Source organism: Tetrao urogallus (assembly GCF_951394365.1).
Source record: "Tetrao urogallus genome assembly, chromosome: 5".
NCBI classification, from domain to species: Eukaryota; Metazoa; Chordata; class Aves; order Galliformes; family Phasianidae; genus Tetrao; species Tetrao urogallus.
The window spans coordinates 10,523,289-10,548,838 of record NC_136818.1 but is presented as its reverse complement, the minus strand read 5'-3'; the positions used below and the strand labels follow the sequence as shown (position 1 = coordinate 10,548,838).

Here is a 25,550-nt window from a genome sequence, read left to right as displayed (position 1 = left end):
TTTCCTGTTTCAGATCAGGAACAATCTCCTCCCCCACACACGTGAAAATAAATCAAAATTCAGGCCCTCTTTGTGTATCCTATAGGGCTTTTGTACCATATTAAGGTGGTCAGGTATTTCCACAGACTTATGAATTATCAAGCGAGTTTGAAGTTTCCATGCTTTACACCAAAAAGCTAAGATAACAGAATCATGCAGTACTCCACATTAGAAAGGACCTACAAGAATCACCGATCCTAACTCCTGGATCCAGGCTACACCACCCAAACCCTATGGATGAGAGCAGTGTTCCAGTGCTCCCTGAACCTCAGCAGCTCAGAGCCATGCCCATCACACTCTGGGGCAGAGCTTTTCTCTGACCCTCCTCTGTCCCAGCTCCATGCCACTCCTTTGGGCCCTGTTGTGCCCCCAGAGAGCAGAGATCAGCACTGCCCTTCTGCTTACATCCTCATTTCACATATGTAAACATCACCCATACACATCAGCAAAGTTTAGACAGCATTCTCTTCCTCCAGGTACTCACAATAGGAACTTTTATTGTTGGCTCCAGCTGGCAGAGCAAGGCATACTACATACAAATTACTTAATGTCTGGGAAACACTCAAAGCCTAATGACATCAGTGCCAGGCAAGACACTGGAAAAAACAATGGCACTGTTTCCCTACAATGGTGCACTCCCACTATTGCTCCAGGCCCAGAAGCGGCTTGTTTCAGCCAGTTCCTGAAAGAGTTTCTTGGCAGCACACAAAATTGACCGACATTGACCATCTTTCCCAGATGCCCCTTGCCAAAGCCTCATAAAGGGTGTGCCTTCCTGCCAGATTCAGAGCACAGCAGGCTCAGTGATTTAGTTCAACTGTGACTTCAAACTGAAACCTTACAGTGAAACTGAGAGAGAGTGAGAGCCTCTGAGTTGGAGGGCAAAATAACCACCAAATCACAAGAGATCAGCCTACAAAACATATACAAGCATTTTATATTTCTCATTTTGATATCTACCTTTGCTGGCAAATATGTTGCTTTCAGTAGCATTGGCTACTTCTAGATGTTCTCTTGCAGCAGTGCTCCTAGTTATAAATGTCTCTTGCACTGGACATCTGTTTCTCTGGCTAATCAGCAAGAGCAGGGTCTCAATGCAGGCCCAGGCATGGGTTCATTAAGAAATTAAAATTTTCACTCCACTTTACAATTCAAGTCCTCCAGAACAGAAAATAAGTCACATAACTGGTAGCTTCCCCACTATAACATCAAGGTACTGGGATTCTCTTTTACAGTGCCAATATCAACACATATTTGTAAAATCTCTCAGGAATGGCAGAGCAGAAAGGAGACAAATCTTGACCAACTACTCATTGGCTTTTCATTCCCTTCAGAAGTAATGGTCCCTTTGAGAACACATTGTTCCCTTCCTCTAAAAGATCTTTTCAGCTTCCTCCTCAGAACAAGTTACAGGGATTATTCTGAATCAAATGAAGCGTGGCAAAATGCTGCTATATGAAGCAAAGCATTTGCTGTAATAGACAAAAGCAAGATTTTCTTCAATCGTTATATTGGAATAGTAAATCACAGAATCAAATTGATATAAGCTGTCACTGGCTATTTGAAAGCTTGCTGGCACCCAGAGAGCAAGTTCTGTCTTCCTGAGGGCAAAGGAGCAGATGATATAAATTAAGACCAGAGCCTCTCAAAGAACTCGTTTTGCAGTTTGCTTAATGAACACAAATAACCTCATTTCAAATTAGTCTGAAGAACTCTTAAGAGTTGGGGATTAAGAGAATATATATCATTGAAAATTACACTGCATAGGAAGAAGAGAGGCTATGCAGTTGCCTCTGACCAGTTTCAGAGTAACTCAAGAAAGGCATTAGTCACACCCCAGTAAATAGGAAAGAAACGGCTTACCCATACAGACTGAAGATACAGGCTGACTGGAAAACTCCCAGAAAGAAACAACCTCCAAGTAAAGAGGCTTCCCTCCAGGCTGCCAGCCCTTACTGAGGCTGGGGAGAGGTGGACCTTGGGTCCGCCCCTCCGGTCACACAAGAGAATTTCTTGCACCTGTGCTCCCAGGGCTGGCCAAACCTCTTCACCAGGTGCTCAATCACTGGTTCAGGTCATGACCTAACAGTCATGACACCCATACATAGACTCAAGCTAGAATAAGTGATTACAATTCAGAAGCTTAAGAAATGTATTGAATCTGTATATGAAGCACGCAGATTAAAAGTGAAATGTTCACTGTGTGTTTTGCAAAAAGAGTCACTAATGCTGTTTTTCAGAATTTGGATTAGTCACTGTTTAAAGTGAAAAAAATTAGAAACACATCAAGCTTTATGCGCATATGCTATTAAGTTTCCATTATAATTGCTCATTAGTGAAAGGAAATTTGCAGGATGGTTCATGACTGCTGCATAGACCCAATACAAACATCTATATACATGTATTCGATATCATGTCATTGATAATGTCAAGTTTTTCTGGAGCCTTAACCCATTCTTATCTCTGGGATGCAGTTCTATAAAACAATATAAAATTAAGTAGAAACTGACTGTATTTCCATCTAAGAAATATCTCTTTCTGGTTCCTCATATGTTGGTCTGCAGTGAACACAATAAAGGTTTTGGCTTCTTTTCTCCTATTGTTTTGCATACATCGTTCAAAATTAAAAGCAATAATAAAGATGAAATACTCCAGACATCAGCAATGATACAAGAAATATTCCCAGGCTCAGTGACACACTTTAAATGCTGTTCCCATCACAGACCTCTTAAATACCCTCTTAAATATCCTAAGTCTACATCAAAGTCTAACAGGTTTTAAGTACTCATAAATCAAACAGAACCATGTTATTGTCTATAGAGTCATAAATAAGATTTTTCTGCTATTCATACTTTGACAAACTCATCCAATGGCTTTCAGCTTATCTTTAAACAAAATACATAGCTTGATTTAACACAGCATCACTGAAAATTCACCCAGCAACAGCTTCTTCCCAATCTGTGTTTGAACCTCAACACTTACAGATTGTTCTACATCTTCAAAACAATCCACAAATACTCATTGCAGGGGAATTGGACTAGATGACCTTCAAAGGTCTCTTCCAATTCAAACAGTTCTATGATTCTGTATTACAGTTACTACAACCAGAGTCAGACATCTACCACCTGTGCAGCTCTAGGAATTAATCATCTATTCTATAGTTCTATGATCTCCCAGTTCCAGTTATTCTGTGGATTTGGCAAAAAAGAATTCATGTCTATCATTTCCTCAAACAATCTCTTTTCCTTCCCTGGCTCTTGCTCTGTGTGTTGGCTTCTTCTCTTCATTATATCACACTTGCACAACACAGGTATGTCCCCATTTGCTGCAGTGATTGCTGGGACTCCATTCAGTATCTCATTTCGCCTTTAATTTCATTTTAAAGTTGATGTTAGAACAACTGGAATCCAATTTAGGAATCAAACTTGGCTGACAGTGCCATTAGTTTGTCATCTTCCTGTGTCCTTCCAAACACAGTATCCTGTGGATACTGTGAGGCACTCTTATTTCAAATCTAAGCCCAAAAACTTCCCAGGGTCAGCAAAGACAATTTTGTTGTGCACAGCAAGGCCAACTTGCTCTCTTACATAGCGCTCTGGAAAGGATGTTTGAGGAACTTCAACCACACAGGAGGAATATGTCCTAAATAAGACACCAAACTAGCCCCTAACTTACCTTCCTTTGGTCCATTCAGTAGTGAAATTATAAGTGAGAAATCAACAGGCTTTTTTACCCTCCCTGCCAGCTGTACTTTCTGTACAGGAGAATTTCTGCCAACACCTGTCATACAAACTATCTTGCAGATCTGCAGGACTGAAAACTCAAATGCAAAAGGGAAAGATTTGGGAAGCAGAGGACACAGATGTGTTTTTTTTTTTCCCCAGGAAAATATTAATTGTTTTTACAGGATATTGATGTCATTAATCGCTTTGGAAAAGCCCAGTTGTTTTTTATCTTTAACACCACAAGTGGAGACCTCTACAATTTATGCATTGATTTTTTATTGTAACTTGAGTATTCTGTAAATGTTTTTTTCAGTAGATAATCATAGACCACACAATACTGCAACAGAAAGCCCTTCTGATGCAGATAAAGGAAGTTTTGGGTGGGATCAAAAGAGGATAGTGTTTTTTGTTTGTTTGTTTGTTTTCTGGAGGTGTTAGGAACCCCAACCCATATTTTATGTATTCACTCGAGTCCATGCTGATTTTGTTCCTTCCTGGAATTATATTGGTTCAGCTAAAAGGCACTGTTCTCAGATGAAATAGATAAATACAAAGGATAAGACAGTAATTAAAGGTTGCTTTTTCCCAGTTTTGACACAGCTTGTCCTTACAAGCACTACTCCCAGCTAGAGGACTGCAGTGCCATCTCTCTGAGCAATGTTTGCATCATTTAACCTCCCTCCATCACAGGGCAAAGTTGTTGTGAGGGTAAATTATATGTGGGTTCTCCAAATAGGCAGTAATTGCAGCTATTGTACTTTAATTCAATCCTCTCTTTTATATTGCTACCAACAGTTACCCCACTGCCATTTTCCTGCACTCTTCCAGTTTCATCAACACCCCACAGAAAGAGTATCTATGCCTCCCATGCTATGTGATTGAAATATTGCAGCTATGCAGCATGCTAAAACATGGAATTAGTGCTCCTGCAGGAACAATAGCACTAGATTAGAATTTCAATCCCAAATTAATGCTCTGAATTCAATTGCAACAAGCCTATACAAATATTTGCAGCGATCATCTCACCAGGTGTGGAAAATGAGTTTAAAATTAAATCTTTCTTTTCTTCTGTATGGTAGTTCAACTTTTTCACTCAGGTTACTAACTTAGAGAGTGATGGGAAGGAAAGGGTAAATCAAATTGCAACTCAGATTCTTTCCCTTTATCTCTCACCAGTTGTAGATTTTCCCATCATCAACTCCAGTAGAAAATGAATTGTGACCTAAGAAAGTTGGAAGCTATTAAAACAGCAGATCAGCACAAGTGGGTCAGAGCCAGAGCTAACAAAGAGCACATGCTACCAGCTGCTCATTTGAAGGCTCGTTCTCAGTAGTTCAGAGTGCTCCCAATGCCAGCTGAAGCCAGGTAGAATGGCAGGCGATCAGCTCATCAGAAGATCGGGCCTGCTGATTTAAAGGCTATCCTGAGGCATAGAAAGCCTATTAGTGGGATAAAAGAATGAAGACAATGACTGTCAGTAAGAGTCAAGTGCTCTGGGAAAACAAGGGAAAGCTAGCCAAAAAATGATATCTTCTCCATATCTATGGAGAAGAAAAAAAGAGATAAAAGTGGTGCAGTAATGTTTCAGAGCTGTTTTCAGGGTGACTGCTGAACAGATAGTTGATGGGAGCACCTAAGGGAACGCTAGCCAAAAAATGATATCTTCTCCATATCTATGGAGAAGAAAAAAAGAGATAAAAGTGGTGCAGTAATGTTTCAGAGCTGTTTTCAGGGTGACTGCTGAACAGATAGTTGATGGGAGCACCTAAGGGAACGCTATTATGTCTTCCCACCGATAGAACCCATCTCTGCAATGGATGGCTTAGAGATTCTTCTGCTACTGCAGGAAATAAAGCACAAGAGGTACCCACAGAAACACCCTGCAGCTCGCCTGCCCAGCTGTTCAGCCACTTTCAAATCTACATAAATATTATGAATTATATTTTACTATGAAGCATATGCTGTCTAGTACCCATATGTGATCTTGCCACAAAGCCTCGATTCAAGCGAATGTCTCTGCCCTCACTTAGTAATTGCCTCTCCTGCTGATCGCAACAGCTCTATGAAGAGGATCCCAGTGATATCTCTATGCAAGGTATACAGTATGAAAACCCTAAATACATGCTAAACACTAAAAACATGTCACACATGCTTCTTCCTCATACAAATGTGAAAATGAAGGTATATATTTCAGGCTAGGTTGTCAGACAGGAGAGAGTGAATGCTTAGCCTTTTTTTCAGCCTTTCCTTTACCCTTCTTCATCTTCAAGGCCATTTAGCAGCAGGCATTTCTCTCAGCTGTATCCTGCTGCGGTTTCTCTACTGTGATCATTTTTCTCTTCTTCTGGAAACACAGAGGTAGTCTGAGTGAACCAGTGAGCAGCAGTAATAAAGTGCCCCATTCTGTCAGACGCAGAACACAACCCTGGGAGTGAGAACAAGTTTGTACATTTTTTCATTTAAGATAAGAGTGTCTCTCTGAATAAGAAAGATAATAACTCTTATCACTTAATAAGAAAAGTGGGAACAGGCATCTGGAAAGTGGAATGCACCTAGCACCTGTAAGGAGCACTACAGAAAACTTTTTGCCACGACCCACACTGCAGACCCTCCAAGCAGTGAACTCCCAACACTTCCCTGTCGGTAGCTGCCTTCTGAATGCAGGAAGTATAGTGCAGAGAGAGAAAGAGCACAACTGAATGCAGCCTCAGACCTCTTTATGTAAGCAGGGGCTTTCATCTAGCTAGAGAAATAGATGAAAGCAATGTATTTAACCCAGGAGAATATAAGCATCCCCTTGGAGACAGACACAGAGACAAACAAGGAGATTCCAGAAGGTAAATATGGTATTCATAAGAGGCAGCTTAGAGGAAAATGAGTGGAAAGGACATGTCATTTTCAAGGAGTTCTTCAGAAAAGATCACCTTTAATGGTTCCCAGATCACTGAATCCCAGGTGCTGTGATAACTAAATTGTTAGCATACTACATCCTCAATTAAATAGCTTATCACACCACTCCAACATCTAGTTAAGTCTCATATACTGCAGTAGAATATATTGAAAAAATAATGCTTTTAGTTGCTCATGAAGAAGAGAGGATATAAGTGTATTTAATTGCTTTATTGTATTGTGCAGTAGTGATTATCAGTTGTTACCAGAACTGAATAGTTTTTGGATGTGTTATTTTTAAGCTACCTTGTTGCCAGCATTTAGATGCTTCGAGTTCTGCATATATTTTTGTAATTAATCCACATTAAGTTTCCACTGCCAGGGGTGGTTTCTGTGGCAATATGTTAGGAGCTTCTTTCCAGAAAAGTCTTTCAGTAAGATAGATCCCAATAAAATTTTGGAGTAAAGACACTGTTGGGCCTTGAGGGTGAAATGCACAAGATGTGAATTCCAAAATTAAAGGCAGGGTGGATTTCCTGGTCTCATCCTCTTTCCCTCTGCAACTTTCCTAATGAAAAAGCAATCATGTTATGAATTTAATCAGCATTATCAGTGAGCCCTAAGTTGCACGTTATGATTGCACGTTCTCACTGGTTGCTACTGATTTAAAACAACTCAGTGAAAATTCCAAGTGAAAACTATATTTTGATAACTCATACATGTAGCTCCACATATGCTTTGATATAAACCAGGAAGAAGTAGAGTATAGATCTGATGTGTCCTGAATAACTACATGGAATGAACAGCTTTCTACAATAAAAGAGAACTTAATACTGGAAACACTAAGATTTGCATGTTACTAATATTCATAGAACTGCATGCAAACTCTTGTGCAAAACTCGCACTGATATCTACACAGAATGCTCATGTGTCATTTAGTCACAACTTACACAGATGAACTACTCAGTACTGCATTGACACTACACTTAGTTAGTTGATACCTGCTAGTAGCTTTGTTGCATGTATTCCAAGGACGTTGTAATCTCATCTTTCAGGGAAGAATGATACTGCTATTGTAAAAATTAACAGGGAATCTACTCCTCCTTCCTAAGCAAGCGTCCCTCCTCTCAGTGACTTAGATGGGCAGTCTTTCACTCTCTGAATAACAGGATTATAAAACAGTCAGCATTGCCACGGGCAAGAAATCAAGCTGGATGGCCTGATGCAATATGGCAATTCCTTACATCACTACTAGTAGCTCATTTCCATACAAAATCCTTCAGATAGCTACACAAGAATTCCAGACTCCCTCGGATAACTCTGTCAAAAAAATTTGCATCACATGCAACATTTATTACATCCTTCAGGCATTCCACATGATTTGTCTCGCATTGGCATCTGTACAAGCCCAGGTGCACGCTGTATTCTGAGAAGCTCTGAAGGAATCCCTTAACAAAGGAGCTCTAAGAGGCAGCCAAGGGCCTAAGCATCAACATGGTTGGTTGGGGTTGCATGGAGATTGTAAGACAGCATTAGCTGTGTGAAAATACCTTTTCAAGGCAAAAATTAAGACACAGTAGACATACTGCATTAAGGAACAGTCTGGCACACGGGTAGGTAATTGATTCTTAATGTTTAGTATATTTGTAAAAGGGAGCATAAGGAAGCAATTAAGCCTCCATACTGCTTATAAGCTGTAGAGTTAATTTTTGAAAATCTGTCATATCTTATTTGACAGAAAATGAAGGGAGCTTCCAGCCTGCCAAACCTTATGCTAAACCAAGTAGGCAATGCAGTTTTGTTCTGACAGCATTTGTCACTGACATAGCATTTATAACCAAAATGCGCTCTCTCCACATGCTTTTATCATCAATTATCTTCCCTTCAATGAAACTTCAGCTTTTAGAAAGAAAACAATCCTACGCTTTTTACAAAAGGTGAACAGAACAGCAGCTGTTTAGAGAGTTCAGTTGCATCAAATCAGCTTCTGCTCCCCTCCAAAAAAAGGAGCTGGGACTTCAAGAGCACTCCGAGCAGCATTTCTGTCAGAATACTTGTTAGGTTGCATTATTTCCTCAATTGTTGGAAAGTGTGCAAAACAAATACTGGGGAGAAAGAAGCATGATTTCCTTTTCTCTGACTTCTTTTTGTTGTATGTTTTGGTTTTAAGTGCAACATTCTTTATGAAATATTGAATAGTCTCTAATTGGAATTCCAAAATAAATAAACAAATAAACCTCAGCAAAACCCTATTGAAAGGAAGGAAAGCAGAAACGAAGCAGCTATCCTATACTTTAGCATGGCCAGCTGCTCTCCAGCAAGTATTTCTGTGAAAGAAAGATGAGGATCTTATGAACTGGGAGGTAAAGAAGAAACATGCTCCATGTGCCGTGCTCTAGAAATAAAAGGAAAGATCTCTATGCAGCAGCAGTACTGAATCTAATGTCATTTCCTTTGTGATATTGTCTCCATTTAGGCTTCATGCTGGCTGTTACTGAAAGGGAAGAAGTAAGTTTTATCAAGTCACTGTGTAAATAATTTTCTACTTGTCGGTGCTGAAATCTATTAACACACAATCACACTGAGGCTAATCATATCATGTATTCTGTATACCTACATGAAGCAACTATCTCATGTAACCTCTTAAATGGCTGAGAATTACTGTTCTTCCCCTTCATACAGTCCATAATAGGTACACCACAGCCTAGTTCTTGAGTGCCAAAAGAGATATACTTGTAGCACGTTGTTAGGCTTCTACTGTTCCAGAAAGTTGTCTACACCATAGTCTGGCCAGCATCCCTTGCATGATGTATCTGTCACTAGCCATGGCTCTGCTGGGGAGTACCTTATCATCACTTCATTGGTCTGTTATGTATCTAACAAGGGTTATAGTCATTTGGCAGCATTCATCACCAGCTTCATCACAATGCTCCCTAATGGCTTCTGAACAGACTGCAAGTCCATCTGGTGCCCTGAGGTGAACTGACAAACTCATTCTGCAGCAGAGAACACGGCCAGCAGCTCCTTTTTAATTTGAGCTCATCTTCTTTCTTTGCCCATCAAAGCATTGCAACCTCTACCAAGCTGGCTTTGCCTCAGCACAACTTTGCTATAGACATCATTACTTTTATTACTGTACTTAAAGCCAATCCACAATAGGACTGAAGCTGCAGGATGGCCTTACAACTTTCCCTGCTCTTTCAGATAGTTTTTTAACCATGCTAAGTCTCTTAGCTGTCACACAAACCTGCAAGTGCATCACATCTGGAAACACACTCAGTAACAGTTCTAAACCACCTTACTTCCTCTGCATAAGTCAGCTGTAATTCCTGATAATTGTTGTTACAGCCTAACACCACGTTAATTTCCTCAGCTTTGAGGAATCCTTTTGCTGGAAAAAAAAGTAGCATCAAATGTAGTCTTTGTTCTTGATGTTCCCTCCAGCCCCAGCTTCAATTTGCAGTAAAACCCCTTTTGAATCAGACTGCTACCCAGAATTGGTTTTCTTTAGGAGTGCTTCCAAAAACCTCTAGCAAAGCTTGTCAGGCAGATGATGCTTCTTTACCATTTTAGTTTCTCGATCTGTAAACTCACCAACGGAAGTATGATCTACACCTTCTAGAAATACTGAATAAGCATTACACTCAGCATTTTTTTGCCTGATGTTTTTGATGTGTTATATTTTTATGAAGCCCTTGATGACACTCCCAGGACAAATGTCAAAATATGATGATCATTTCTTTTGACAATCTTTTTATTAAAATAGTTTATAGGTCATTAGAGACAACGTCTTTGACCTTGTGTTTTTTTGAGATCTGAATGCACAATACTACACAGCAATCTGTCAAAATAATATTCTGTCCATAACATGAAATCAAAATTGCTTGTACACAAAGCAATTTTTATCCTTTGTGTATTGTTGCCGTGTTTAAAAGAAGACATGCATAATATTTTCCCAAAAGTTTAGCTGACAGCAATAGTTACAGCTAATGAAGACAAAAAAGGATGCACCCTCTTGTGGAAATTTGTCATTTTGACCTGACTGGATCATCTGTTGTGTTTTATTTTCATTGTGAACTTTCTATTAAAACTGTCATAGCTTGTTACTGTCACAAAAAAAAATTATTTTAAGATCACTTTCATCTGGAGAGAAAATGTGTAAAAAAGATAGTGCTTCAAAACATCTTTCTTTGTATTTGAATCCGTTCTGTTAACATCCCCTTGCAGTACCCACTGAAACTCTCACAATTAAATATTAACTCAATCTAGATATGTATTTTTAAATTTACTTTATATTGTGAAGTCTCTATTGAAAGCATTTAGTGTTATTACGTTTTTGTTTTGTTTTGTTTTTACAATGTACCCTAATAATTCAACACAAACGTGAAGGAAACTTACCAAGAATGCTTTTACAGAATGAGTTTAGGATGAAGATGATTACAGTGTATGACTTTCAAAATGTTACAAATCTTAAAAGCTATTTTCAAACCAAGTGACTCTTACATTAATCCAGATAAATGTTTTTTTCACTGAATAACAGTAAGCCAAATATAAATCTGTCTAGCCTTCACCTGGAGACATTAAAAGATGTGTGCTGCCTCTTCTTGGTGATCAATTATCTATTAAATAATAATAAATAACTGTTTTAAAACAGTTATTTAAAAAAAAATAACTGTTTTACCTGAAGGTAGTTTCATCTGCAAAACACAGTATATTCTTTTTAAGGTGGTATTTGATGGCTTAGAATCACTGATCTTTCAATAAACAAGTCAGACTGTTAATAGTAATTAAAAAAAAAAGATACCGTACAACTACAGAAAATAAAGGTATCCCAGTAGTTTATAAAAAATACACAAAGATGCAGTTCATGTCCATATCCACCTAGCAGCTGACCAAAAAACTTTTTTTTAAATAAGAGAGAATCCCCTAAAATTCCAGCCTTCATGTTACTACATGGAAAAAACAAAAAACACTATTTTCTGTCAAAAACATTGATACTGTGGTTCTACATTCTTGCAAAGAGATTATCATGAACAATTCAGTAAAAACACACGTTAAGTTTTTATTCGGAACACAGTAGGCTTAATTCAGTAGCCAAAAGTTTTGTTGGTACCTTTTTAGATGCACTGGGTTCCTACTTGGCCTCCAGTTGCCATTCCAGAAGACCTCTCTTAAGTTGTTTGTCACATCTGATAGCCTCCTGTATCAACACCATGACAGACCTTGTAAGAATTCAGATAGAACAGTATTTAATAATTATAACTTGTGATCTGAGACATCCAGCATGGCTTCACTAGAGGTGAATAACGCCTGACTAATCTGGTGACTCTCTGCAATGAAGTGATGTCATCAGTGGGCAACTGATGTCACCCACCTGAACTCATACAAGACCTTTGGCATGGTCCCACACCACAACCTCATCACTAAATCGGAGATGTACGGATTTGGAGGCTGAACTATTCAGTAGATTAGGAGTTGATTGGATAATCATAGTCAGAGGGTTGTGATCAACAGCTCTACACCCAGGTGGAGGCTGAGTGGTGTCCCCTGGAGCCTCGATCTTGAGACCAGTGCTCTCCAACATCTTCATCAATGAGCCTTTATCAGAGTCAAGGGTACTGAGTGCACCCTCAGAAGTTTGTTGATGACACCAAGCTGAATGGTGTAGTTGATACAGCAGAAGAAAGGGATACCACTCTGAAACCTGAACCAGCTCAGAAACTGGGTCCATGAAAACCTCATGAAGTTCAACGATGCCTACTGATAGGACAAGAAGGAAATGGTACTAAACAAAAAAAAGGAAGACTTAGGTTAGATGTTAGAAAGAAACTATTTACTGACACAGCTGCCCAGCAAGCTGTGGGTGTCCCATCCCTGGAGGTGCCCAAGGCTGGGCTGCACAGGGCTCTAGGCAGCCTGAGCTAGTGGGGACAGTCAGCGCACAGCAGGGGGTTGGAACTGAGTAGACTTTAATGCCCCTTCCAACTTAAGCCATTCCATGATTCTATTACATTTGTTATCCACTTGTTTTGCAAGCAAAACTAGATTTCATGAATTAGTAGCTTAGCTAAAAAAATTCCACCAAGTATCCTTATAGTTTGCAATGAAAACAAGTATTAAATAATCATACAGGAATAGCAAGACAGACTTTACACATCTAAATGCAATCTTTAGTAATATGGGTTTTTTCTCATGCTAATAATACAATTGCTTAGATTTAGCAGCAGAAGACAATTGCATGTCATCAAGCAGTATAATACAGAATGAGAAACTTTTAATATCTGAGAAAAATGACATTATTAGCATTCATAGCATAGCCTATAATGTACCATGTTTCCATTACTTAAGAGTAGCATTTGTTTGATCTATTCAGAGCAATTCTGGATAGGGGGAAGTAATTCATGGACTCAATAATATTACAGCATCTGAGACCAAGAAGAATATCGCTCCCTTTGCTGCTCACCACAGAACGTCTGGGTACAGACTGCAAGGACATATTCATGTTTAATTATTATGAAAATGTCACGTAAAAATGAGAAAGGAGTTAAATCACTGTACAGAGATATAAACTGGAAGCCACTGAGGTTTTAATAACGCTCTACATGTGAATTATGTTTCCAATAACACATAAATGTATTATGAAACTTCAGCCAATAAAAAGCAGTTTCCTACAGCTTAATGTATTTGAGAAGAGAATGACTGTATTCGTGGTAACAGAAATACCAATTATGAATCAAACACATAGTTTAATTCACTTTATTATAGCTGCAGTTATTAAGTTAAGGCAAAAGCCACGCTTAAATACTTTCCCATCAGCTTGTGAAAGTGGAGAGGCAATATTCATTTCCTCAAATTTATGGGAGCATAATAATTAAACCCCAGCTCTTCTTTGTAGGGCCATGAACCCTCTTGACTTGCCTCTCATTTCAACACTGTTCCAGCCATGCTGCAGGCATATACCTACCTCTCTCCTGCCACAGAAACAGCTGTTTCATCACAGACCGTTTCCCTTATGACACACCATAGCACCTGCAGCCACACTTCTGCACCCCAGCATACTCAATGGTGCAGATGGTACAAGAAGTTAAAGGAGAGGACAGAGATGAAATTTCAAACAAAACTGATACACTTGTGTGGTGAATGGCATGTCTGCACCCAGACGTTGGCCAAGGCTGCTGGTCCAGACATCTCCACCATGCTCCCATCACAGAGCATCAGCTGTGCCATTGTGATCGTTTATTAGGGGGGGAAAAAAAAAAAGGGGGGGGGGGGGGGCCAAAATGTTACTGAAGAAAGGGCAAAATGTAACATGGCAGTGAGAGGTGGGGAAAGTAAGTGCAGTAAACAGCCCTGTGAACACCAAGATCTCACATCTTTATGTCCAAACCCCTCATAACGCAACATCTTGTCTCCAGAACTCACAAGACAGCAAAAAAGCCCAATCCCACAGGCCTTTAGATACTCATCCAACTTCCCTGTCCCAGATGACTGGGGTTTCCACAGCCTCTGACACGTCTGCAAAGGACATGAAGGGAAGATGGACATAAAGTCAGCTGGTTATCCACGCAACAAGAGGAATGAAAGCAAGAACTCAGCCCACAAAGATGGAGGATGGAGACTGAGACCTGGCTAAAATAACACACAAAGTGCAAGTGGGCAGCACAGAGGCTTGTGGCCAGGGTGTACAGCACAAAACAGCAGCAGAAAGAATGGACCAAAAGTGCTGTAAGAGGAAGACATGCAGCAAAGGAGGGCAGGTATGCTGCCAGGGGAGTAAGAGGTGGCCAGGAAAGGCTGAGGCCAGCATGCCATGCCTGTGCTCCACATGTGCCACTAGAGATGGAAAGGACTGAACCTGAGAACCCCCCCGTATCCACTCATCCCAACTGGACATCACTGCCAAGCCAGCTGAAGGGCACAACCTTCAGGCCAGGAGAGATCATCCATCCCAGATGCCCTGTGGTACAGAGCCATAGGAGAGTTCAGGCTCCTGTCCCAAACCTGAAGGAGGCTCTGGGAGTCCCATGCCCCTGCAGCAATGCTTCAGCATTTTGAAGCCTTACCACAGACCTGTTTGTTCTTAGGTTAACCAACAGCTATCCAGTCTCCTTGCCTGGCTTTAAAGACAGCAACTGCTAAGACTTGTTCTCTAGCCTGCTCAAGCTGCAGAATTTTTGTTAAGGAGACTCCTCTGAAAGATGCAAATTTCAGTTGGAAGTTACTTTACTTTAATCCTGCATATTAACCATTAAAAAAAATATACCTATTACTTAACCTTTAAACAGTGCATCAAAATAAAAAAGCCAAAGTTTATGTTTTATTAAGGTTTTTAGAAAAGGACAGTATACTTGTTCTGTTCATCCCTGCATTTGCTGAAATAGGCAGTTACAGATCACTTCTCAAGTCCTTGGCCATTTCCCTATTGCATGTTCAGATTCCACCTCGCTACTTGGATGCGTTTCTAGCAGAAAATCCTTCCTATTTGAAAGCCTCACATGTTTAAAGGAGTGAAGGTCCCATCAGCACTCATTTCTGCTCACTCCCTTCTTGCTGTAAGGGTAACAGATCTTTCCAGTTCTTGTAGTTCCATAATTATGAATATAAAAAGTATAATTTGCTCATATCTGCTCAGATCATCTCATCTTGGAAGGTTAAAAAAAAAAAAAAAATCATGCTATTGCATGCAGCAGACTAACAAGAAGTACATGCATCAGCACAGTAGGCAATGTGCATCTCTGTACATTTTTGTTTGTGGAAGAAGTTGCACAAAGCCTGCTGGTGTTAAACATCCAAAAGGTAAGAACAACCAGGCGTGCAATATACAGTGAAAGCCTGGCTCCTGGCAGATCCTCCCTTGCAGGAAAATCACATACATATTTTAGATACTTAGTACTGCTTTCCCTCATGTCAGCAGCTCTAGAGAACAGGTCCAGTCCAGCCAGGTAAAGGAGACACACACCTTCCCTCTCTCAACTGCAGTATCCTTGAAGAAAAATACCCAAGTTTCACAGTCAAATTGAAGGATGAAATGTGGCCAGGCAGAGAGGATAAAAATCAAAAGAAGGTCTCCCTGACACATCCTTGTTCAGTATTTCGTTTGTTAGTCACATCTGTGGCACAGAAGTACTCAAGACTGTGGGCACAGGAAGAGACTACAGAATACTTCTCAAGTTCAGAGGGATGGGACTGGGAGATTTCTACATATCCAGAGTCAGTTGAATTAAGGAGAAAAAAAAAAAACCTTCAACTTCATTTATGGTATCAAATATACTTCACAGCAAGGTTGCTGCAACTCAGCAGTCTGTGCTGGTGCCTCACGGAGGCCAGAAGAACACTCTCAGCTGCACTTCCAGTTCTCTTTCTCATCAGCGTCTGGGTGGGTGCGCAGTGAATCCTAATGCAGGGAAAACAAAATACAGAAGATTTCTGATTTGCAGCTTCTCTTTCTTCCACTTTAGTCCTTACTGTGAGAGGAGGATCAAAGAATGCCAGCTGTCCCCTTCACCCACATGGCCAGGAGTGCTATACGATCCCAAAACCACAGAAGGTATTTTGTCACTGAGAGATGCCCCAACGTATTCCTGCCCCATAGTTCCATCTCTCTTGCCCCTACAAGATTTAACTTCAATGACCTTACTTAGGAACAAAAAGGAGCACCTCAGCCCAGGCATCTATCATCCTGGTTGCACAAGGCATTCTACTGGTACAGGAATTTTCTTTACCTGGGTTTGAAGTTGGTGACGTTTCAGCTGTCTATAGAACTGCAGCACTGTAGGATCAGCTCTCACTACTTTTGGGTCAAAATCCAGAACACGGAGACCTGCAAGGCTGCGGGCTCGGGAAAGGGCTACATAGGCCTGCCCACTTTCAAAGACACGAGACAGGGAAATTTCCACAGAATCTAAAGACATGCCCTATCAAAGAGAGGGAGAAATCAGTTGCACAGAAAAAGAAAAACACACACACAAAAAAGCCCAAAGCACAGAACACCATGTCATAGCAATACTAACATACCCTGTGAATTTGTCAGAAGTTACCATCCACAGTGTACAAGCTTGATAAGAAAGGTGGCCTCTTGTTTATTTAAGTAAAAGATGGGAACCAGTAAAACAAAAAAGAACAGCTTCCTGATGATTAAGCTGCTATCAGACAAGGGAGATACTTTCAGTATCTAAAAAGAGACTGTAAGAAAGATGGGGACAGATTCTTGCAGGGTCTGTTTTAATAGGACAAGGGGAAACTATTTCAAAACTAATAGAAGAGAAACATAAATCAGATAAGAAAAAAAAGTTGTGCATTTCTCATTTTTGGAACACGTGATGAGGGTGTCCACAAAAAGGGTGATGAGGCAGTGGAACATGTTGTCCAGAGAGATGGTGAACACCTCATCCCTGGAAACATTCATGAGCAGGCTGGACAGGGCTCTGAGCACCTGATGAGGCTGCAGCTATCCCTGCCCATTACAGAGGATTTGGACTAGATGGTCTCTAAGAGTCCCTTCCAACTCAAATGATATGATGATTTTAAGAGCCTGCTATTGTGTGAAACTGCACAAACTCCATGCACTCAACACAGCAGGGAAAGAAATCCCACTGTTTCCATGCATAGTAATTAAGTGGAGGAGAAGTCAGTTTCAAGGAGTCCTCAGACAGACCACCTGAGAGAGACTTTGGGTTAGAAACAGCAAACTATCCCAAGAGGCAGCAGAATTTACAACACAGCTTGGGAACAAGCTTATAGATCTTCTATAGAGGAGTGTTTATCCAAGTGTATGAATTATTCTGGAAAAATGGGAAATGTGCTATGTACATTGGGGAAAAAAAGCCAGCACACCTTTGAAAGTGAAGTCCAGCTCAAACAGAACAGCTGAAAATCCAGCTTCCTCAGGTACACAAAACAAGCTGCAGGATCATTAGTGCTGATGACTAATAGGGAAACAGTCCTGACAAGCCCACAGCAGTAACTACTGCTGCTTTCCAGTCCAACACCAGCTGTGTAGATGGCAGCACCATTATGGAAACTCCACAAAGTGATGGCAACACTACTGTCTGCCAGACTACAGTTACAGACAATTATCATGAACAGAAGAGACGCAGTCTTCCTTTCAACAACAGATATACAACCTAGAGCTTTTCTACAACTTTTTCCTCCAGTTTTACCAGCAATCTAAGCATCCCCAGAAGATAAGGCTTATGATACTATAAAAGACTATAGACAGTTGTGGAAATGCACTCACCTGGCTCTTGTGAATGGAAATGGCCCATGCCAATTTTAGGGGCAACTGTTGGCGACTCAGATGAATTCCTGATGGCCCTTTGAAGAGCCACCTCTCCAATTTGATAACTCGAGTGACTCCACAGAGAAACCTCACCTTGGGCAGCCCTGTGAAAATGGGAATAGAGGACAATAAGAGCACGTTCCTGGCATTCATCAGCAGGAAGCCAGAAGATTTAAGAACAGGTTTTCCTCTTCCTTACACTAGTATTTCATGAATTTTAGGACTGTGTTAAAAAAAAAAAAAAATCCTATATCAAAACAGAACAACCCACCCCACTCACTAAGTAGGATGTTCTGAAATGACATTTGGGACACAAAGGAGAATTACATTCAGCTAATTTATCAGTTGAGATACCTTCTCTGTAACAGAACAGTGTTCTCTGAGGAAAATAAAACAACAACACACCACAACTTGATTCAGCAACACAGAAATAAATGCAGATGAGTATACATATCTGATCAACAAAGAAAACAAACACAGGATGCCTTACATGCACCACATCACATGACAGCCCAGGAGAACCACTAACATTTTGTTACAGAGAAGATCTGTTCTCTGCTTTCCTTTAGTAAAGAAAATTAACATGTCATCAGCACAGCAGTAATATTTTTAAAATAAAGTTTACTTTACCCTTCTGTTCAGTTTCAAATCCTACAACAACTCCTCGTGCTCCATTCACCAGCCCTTGAGACACATCCAGATTCTTAGCTAGCATCACCTACAGAGTAAAAGGAGAGAGAAAGCAAATCTCTCAGTGTGCTGGCTTTTGAGTATGTTCAGCCTCTTTCAGCTAAGCGTCTAGCCAGAATGCATAAGCATAGACATATCATTCTATTGCAGACTGAAGCACAATCTCTAATTTAACTGAAGCTCCTTCACAGCCTTCCCTTCCTAGGATTCCCAACTACAAAATTCTCAGGACTGAATGCTTTGCACCTGATTTTCTGTCCACAGCTACAACCTCAGATCCAGGAAGTGATTTTGCCCTCCCAAATGCCAGCAAGCCTAGATGATTGTGTAAGAAGCAGAGGAAAACCTTCCCAAGGCAAAGCATCACCCAGTGGCGCTTCTTTGACACAATCCTGCATCCTTTCCACGCTGACAGCCTCAGATCACAGCAAGATAACCAGTAGAGCACATTTGGCAATCTTATGCCTTACTCTTACAGGTCAGGAAGACTGCTGTACTCAAGGCTGAGACAAGCAAGAAGTCTGTGTTCTGCTTCTGGGCCTGGTAAGAAGTATATGTCTAAGTCACTGTGGTCACTGTGGTCCACAGGACACACACTTGTGCTCAAACCAAGTCGATCCTCTGCCTGGGTTGCGAGCAAGGAGGATACTGAGATCAGACTGATCTGGCCAGTCTCATGTTGGCTTGGCGTGGTTGCTCCATGCAGAATCTGTATTTTACAAATTGATCTATTATATATATAGCTATTATACCTTCATTTTTCTTATGCCATTTGATCTGCTGTTCTTTCCCAAACAAACTTGTACATACACTCACCTGAGCTCCAACCTTTAGCTCAACTCTACCACCCACAGGACACTGAGTATCAATTAACTTCACTAGCATCGGGTCACTGTCCAAAGCCTCAAAAGCGTGCAAATCTCCTATGAAGGGAAAAAAAAAAGCAGTGACCAATTACAACTACAAGACATAAGCTACACGATATTTGCAGGAGACTCAGCGTTTATTTTTTGCAGCAATTTCTCTTATAGTGACCGAGGAGAATGGATATTGAGAGTCTTAGGTGCAAGCTTGGCACACCTAGCAGCAGAAAGCTCACTGCTACCTCCTTTCCCAACATAACTGCCAGAGCATTAGGAGGCTTGGAAATTGAGGACCAGCAGTAAGCAGTATCTGACCAACTACCATTTCAAGCATATGACCAGTTTTACACCAGATCTCCAAAGAGGACTAAGGAGGAATCTTTGGGCCAAATGGGCCAGGAATGAAATAGCCCTTAACTCAAACAGTGTCTGGTTTAGTGCATGGACTTTCTGAGATTCTATGGAAGGAAGAAGCAGGGGTATGGATGCAGTATCCACCACACCTCACAGAAAGCAATCAGCCCACCGAGAAACAGTAAGGTATATTTAAAAGGGGAAAAAATTTCCCCGGGCAGCTCAAGTCCAACACGTACAGCTCATGCTGTGACAAAACATCACCTCCTCCTGTCACCACGGTGCTCCCACTCACAGCTCAGCCCTGAAGCCAGCAGCTTTCTGCACAGAATTCACCTGAAAGCTGTCGCAAGCGTCTTTCATTAGTCAGTTCTACATCATCGTTGTGGGTGCAGAGCCGTGTAGCCAGGATCCCATCACGCTCAGATCTGTTAGTAGCTGTCTGTGTCAGCAGACTGATAACCTCCTCTGTGCACCTGGTGACCAGGAAGAAGGCATTGTTATTTGAAGTGATCAGGGCTGGGTCTTGAGCAGCAGTGACTTCCACAGAGCCACGTCAGGTTTTAAAGCTCTGGTCTCTAGAGAGAACGGTGGACAAAAGTAACTACAGAAAGTGCAAGAGTGTGTGCCAGCCCATCCCAGGCCCAACATCCCTTGCACTCTCTATCAGAAGTTGCAAAGGGACACTCTAGAAAGGGTTTCTTCCTTACCTAGCACCATATCAGACCTCCTTACACTGCCTAAAGCATTCATAGCTACTCCCCCCAGCCACAAATCCCTCACAGAACATGAGGGAGAGGTGAGCAATGACTCCATCAGCAGGGAGCAGGGCTTTGAAACAGAGCTGAGCTCCTGCTCACCTGCCTAAACGGACTGCACTCAGCAGCGAAATGAAGGTCTTATCGGTCTGTCTTCGCACTTCCGTCAGCTCCATGTTTATGTGGATGCATTTCCTCCAGCTTTTTGCCTGGTAAATCATTCTCTTGTTAAGTAAGAAAATGCAAATTTTGAGGGTAAGCTTAGGGACAGCTTTGTACCTGGAAGCAGAATGTGGTTTCTTCATTAGCCTTGCAAACTGGGGGCAGCTGCAAGAAGTCCCCACAGATGATGAGCTGAATTCCTCCAAAAGGCTCATCTCGTTTTCTTACTGCTCTGAAAGGAAAGGAAGAGACCTTCTGAATGTCCTCCAGGGCCTGAATAAATTCAAGTCTCAGAAGTTATTTCTCAGTCTGCCAGCAGGTTCTATCACCCTCATTAAAAGACTGTTATTCTTAGCTGTGTCAGAAGAGTTAAAGTAATTAATCAATATTATTACAAGACATTCATTTGTCTTTGTCTATCCAATCAAAGCACCACTGCCAGTCTTTGTGATTCAGTGGCTGTTATAATACAGCTGCCTCTTGCTCCTTGCTGTTCAGTGTTCACATGGAGTCAGAAAGCACAGGGATTTGAAATGCATCTTGGAGTTACAGTAAACACAGCAAGCTTAATTGAGGTAGCAACAGAGAACTGATAAGAACAGCATAAATAGACAACTGTGTCCTGGACTCAGCTCTATGGATGGAAACTACAACCAGAACAGACACAGCTGGGAGGATGGAAACGCAGTCAAAACCTATCTCATAAGAAAAGCTCTGTCCTAATGCTGGCTGTGGTTTCAGACTTCTCTCCAGACTTATGCCAATGGCTGCCTTGTATCCAGCAACAAAACCATAGGAAAGAAGCAACCTGAAAGCGCAGGGAAATTCATTTCTGTTGTTTGAACTGACAACCACTCACCTTGCCACTGCCTCCAGCTTGTCAAAGAACTTGCCATCCACCATGGAGATCTCATCGATGATTAAGCGCTGGCAGGCCAGCCAGTGCTGCCGCACCCCAGGTCTCTCTGCCAGCTGGATGCACTGTTCTAGCGGAGCCTTCCCAGAGCCTATACCTGCCAAGGGAGAAGCAAACTCTGAGAAGTTCCAAACTGTTTGGGATGAGAACAGAAGCCCCCAGCTCCTTGCTGCCTGGCCAAACATTACCTGCGAAGGCATGGAGTGTGGTGCCACCGATGTGGCAAGCTGCCACTCCAGTGCTGGCTGTAGCATAGGTGCTGTTTGGAGGGAGGGAGCCCACGATCTTCTTCAGCAGGAATGACTTCCCAGTCCCTGGGAGAGATAGAGAGCACTGCTTTTAGCAAGGTGTCGCAGGGCTGCAGGGGACCATCACCTCAGGGATGCAGAGAGTAGCAGCTTGGCACTGAGGTCTTGAACCAAACCCACCTGCACAGCCAGTGAAGAAGACACTCTTCCCGCTGCGCACAGCACCCAGCACCGCCTCCTGCTCCACTGACAGCTGGGCAGGAGGCCGCCTCTCTGCACGGAGCACCTGTGGGATAGAAGCATGACAGGCCCTTTGGGAAGAACTGAATCATGGAATCATACAGGTGGGAAAAGACTTCTGATAGCACCCGGTCCAACCCCACCCACTATGCCAACTGACCACAGCCCTCAGTGCCACATCTCCACAGTTCTGCAACAAATCCAGGGACAGTGTGATCCCACCACCTGCCTGGGCAACCGTGCCAGCACATCGCTGCTCTTTTGGAGAAGTAGTTTTTCCTAATATCCAACCTGAGCCTCCCCTGGCACGACTTAAGACCATCACCCTCCATCCTATCACTGTTACCCGAGAGAAGAGGCTGACTCCCACCTCACCGCAAGCTCCTCTCAGGGCATTGTAGAGTAATGAGGAGGCTCGGAGGAAACCGTAACTCCAGTTCCCTCAGCCGCTCCCAGTAACACTTGTGCTCCAATCCCTTCACAGCTCCTTTGCCCTTCGCTGGGCACACTCTAGGGCCTCGAGGCGTTTCTCGTATCGAGGGGCCCAGAAAACAGCACTCAAGGTGCAGCCGAGCACAGGATGTCGACCGCCTCCCGTCCCTTCTGACTGCACAATCGTCGACACAAGCCGGGATGCCGTTGCCCATAACGACCATCTGGGCGCGGTACTGATTCACGTTCAGCCGCCGTCAGCTCACACCCGTGGGTCCTTTCCCCGCCGCCCTCCCCTCCAGGAGCCTCACCTCCGCCGGCCGCTCCCCGCCGCTCCGGTCCCGCTCAGGGTCACGCCGCAGGTCGCGCTCCTGCAGCGGGCTGATAACGGAGAAGGCGGGCGGCGGGCGGCCCAGCAGCCGGGGCTGACGCGGCGCACCCCGCGGCCCGGCGGCCAACTTGAGCTTCAGGAGGCGGAAGAAGCGGCGCAGGGCGTCGGGTGGGCAGTCGGAGAGCAGCACCTGGGCGCCGCCCGGGCCCACCCGCACCGCCGCGCGGCCCTCCCCCACGAAACGCGTGAAAAGCCGCACGGCGTCGCCTCCCAGCGCGAAGCTGAAAGCCGCCGCCTCTCCCCCGCCGCCGGCCACGCGCAGCACCGGCTGCCGCAGCTCGTCGCGGCCCAGCAGCACCAGCGCGCCCCGCAGCACGCGGCGCAGAGGGCCCGCGCCCCCCGGCAGCGGCCGCTCCACGACGGCGGTGCAGCGCAGCTCCGCGTCCCCCATCGCGGCTCTGCCGGGTTGCTCCGCCGCCCGTTCAAACTCGCCGCGTGGAGCCGCCGTCCAATCAGCGCCGGGAGCTTTAATTCGACAGCCAATAGGAGACGAGAGAGGAAACCGGCGAAGGAAGCGGGCGTGCGGCTAGCCCGCTCAATCAGGAGCGCCGCGCGGCGCCACGTGACGCGTTGCCGGGCAGCGGGACGCGGCGCGGCGCCATGGCCGCTCGCGGCGGGGAAAAGGAGCCGCCGGACGCCGTGCACCTGAACCGGCTGCTGTGCGAGCGCGTGCGCAAGGAGCTGCGCTGCCAGCGGCTGCACACCGAGCACAGCATCAACCCGCTGAGGCGCGGTGAGCGGCCGCCTCCTGGGGAAGGGGGAAGAACGAGGCTGGGGCGGGCGCTAATCAAGAACCGGTAGCCGGGTTGATGTAAACGCACGCTGAAGCCCTTCGCCCGCATCGCTTCTCTTCCAGTTCACACGGTCACTCAGAAGCCCATGTCTTGGCACGACAACATCGAGGAGCCTGCGGATGGTGAGTGGTGATAAGCACGAGAAAATGACCCTCGCCCTCCGACTGCCAGCGTTGGGGATGGATGGTGTTGTCCCATCCTGACGCGTGGCCCCAGGTCCGTCGAGCTTTGTCATGCTTCATTTATATTCGTGTCTCTTAACCCACAGCCAAGTTTCTGAATATTATTCATCAAGCAGCGCTGGAGCCAACGAAGAAATATTCAGAGCCACAAACAGAGAGCCAGGAAATAGGCTGGAACACAACGCCTCTGGTGAGTAGGGTGTGCGACTCAGGCTGAGCCCAGCGCCCAGAAAGGTATTGGTGCAAGAAAATAATCTGTGGCAAATACAAAAAACAGGAATGGCTCCAATGTTCACAGGCAGCAAGCTTATCAAGTTAAGATCTAAGAGGACTCTTCCTCCTGATGAAGCCTTGTCCACGTAGAAGCAATAGTCTTGCTCTGCAGCACTTGCATACAAAATATCTGCAAGGACGGCAACAAGGACGGTTTGATCAGCTAAATGCCAAGCTGGGGGTCAGGGCTGCTCATTAAGCATTCAGCATTGAGCTACAGTGAACAATGCCAAGTGACACAGACAAGCACTGCAAAAAAAGTCTGCTACATCTTTCAAACAAATTGAAAGCAGAACTAACAAAGTTGATAATCAGTTCAACACATCTGAGACAGAATATACCAACTGAAGGTTCATTTGGAGAAATGTGAATAAGCAGGATGGATAATCTTACTAACAAGGTGACACCATTCATATCTGTGACACAAAGAGCTGTGACAGTAACTGAGTTTGTAGATTAGCATTTCCAGAAAGGCAAATGAGGGCTTCATTAATTTTGGCCAGTCACAAAGAACTAAAATAAGTAAGAATCTTCTGCAGATTCTCATATTACTCCGAGTAAAGTAGTTACTCATGACAGATAGCCCAGGAGGGCTTAGATAATGTCAGTAGGATTAGCCTGGCAGGAAAGATACAATACAAGTGAAGGGAAGTGAGTTTACAGCCAAGACTCCTAAAGCTGCTTCCAAAATTTTCTCCCTTTTCACCAGGTTCTCGTGCAATGTAACTGTGGACAGTATAGCACATCCCTCTTTTCAAAAGGGACTACAACCAATTCTAGGAAAAGCACGTGCTTCTCCAGTTTATGGTAATTGCTTTCCAGATCGACACAGACCGCACTGATCGCAGACTCTTCTTCCCACGCCGGAGAACTGAGATCACTGAACAAATGGCTGCCACGGGGCACCTGAAGAAGTAGTAGGAGAAGCTGCAGCAGCAGAGCCACACAACATAGAATGAAGTAGCTAGTGCCATCTAATGCGTTAGACAGGGCTGTTAGTAGGTGAGTATGGATTTTTGGCAAGAGAAGATTGCAAAAAAAAAAAAAAAAAAAAAAAAAAAAAAAAAAAAAAAAAAAAGTAAGGATAGAATCCTTGTCTGTCCCGATTTGCAGCCTTACAGAAATAAAACTGTTTGTAAGACTGCTGCATTTGTCTTCTTATTGTGATATCAGCAACATGACTCAGAATTCTGTGTCCTCAAATACGTATCAACAGCAGCTGTGGAAAAAGCTGTCACAGCAAAGGGAAACGGGGCACATCTCAGCCACTGTTCATAACACAACTAAATTCAAAACAGACACAGGAGCTCTGTGTA

The 25,550-nt window shown here is 43.2% G+C and overlaps 2 protein-coding genes across 2 annotated transcripts; one reads left to right on the top strand and one right to left on the bottom strand.

Annotated features, from left to right (window-relative positions):
* Positions 1-15,990: 15,990 nt before the first annotated feature.
* Positions 15,991-23,376, bottom strand: PIF1 (PIF1 5'-to-3' DNA helicase; the record flags this gene model as incomplete). Its single annotated transcript, XM_079536374.1, has 12 exons — positions 15,991-16,047; positions 16,376-16,567; positions 17,890-18,035; positions 18,562-18,649; positions 19,438-19,544; positions 20,175-20,314; positions 20,699-20,805; positions 20,876-20,990; positions 21,618-21,771; positions 21,863-21,988; positions 22,103-22,208; positions 22,906-23,376. The coding sequence occupies 12 exons, from the start codon at positions 23,374-23,376 to the stop codon at positions 15,991-15,993; spliced, it is 1,809 nt and encodes a 602-aa protein (XP_079392500.1).
* Positions 23,377-23,585: 209 nt separating this feature from the next.
* CFAP144 (cilia and flagella associated protein 144) lies at positions 23,586-25,152 on the top strand (the record flags this gene model as incomplete). The annotated part of the gene is made up of 4 exons (XM_079535491.1): positions 23,586-23,718; positions 23,842-23,901; positions 24,048-24,151; positions 25,057-25,152. The coding sequence occupies 4 exons, from the start codon at positions 23,586-23,588 to the stop codon at positions 25,150-25,152; spliced, it is 393 nt and encodes a 130-aa protein (XP_079391617.1).
* Positions 25,153-25,550: the final 398 nt, after the last annotated feature.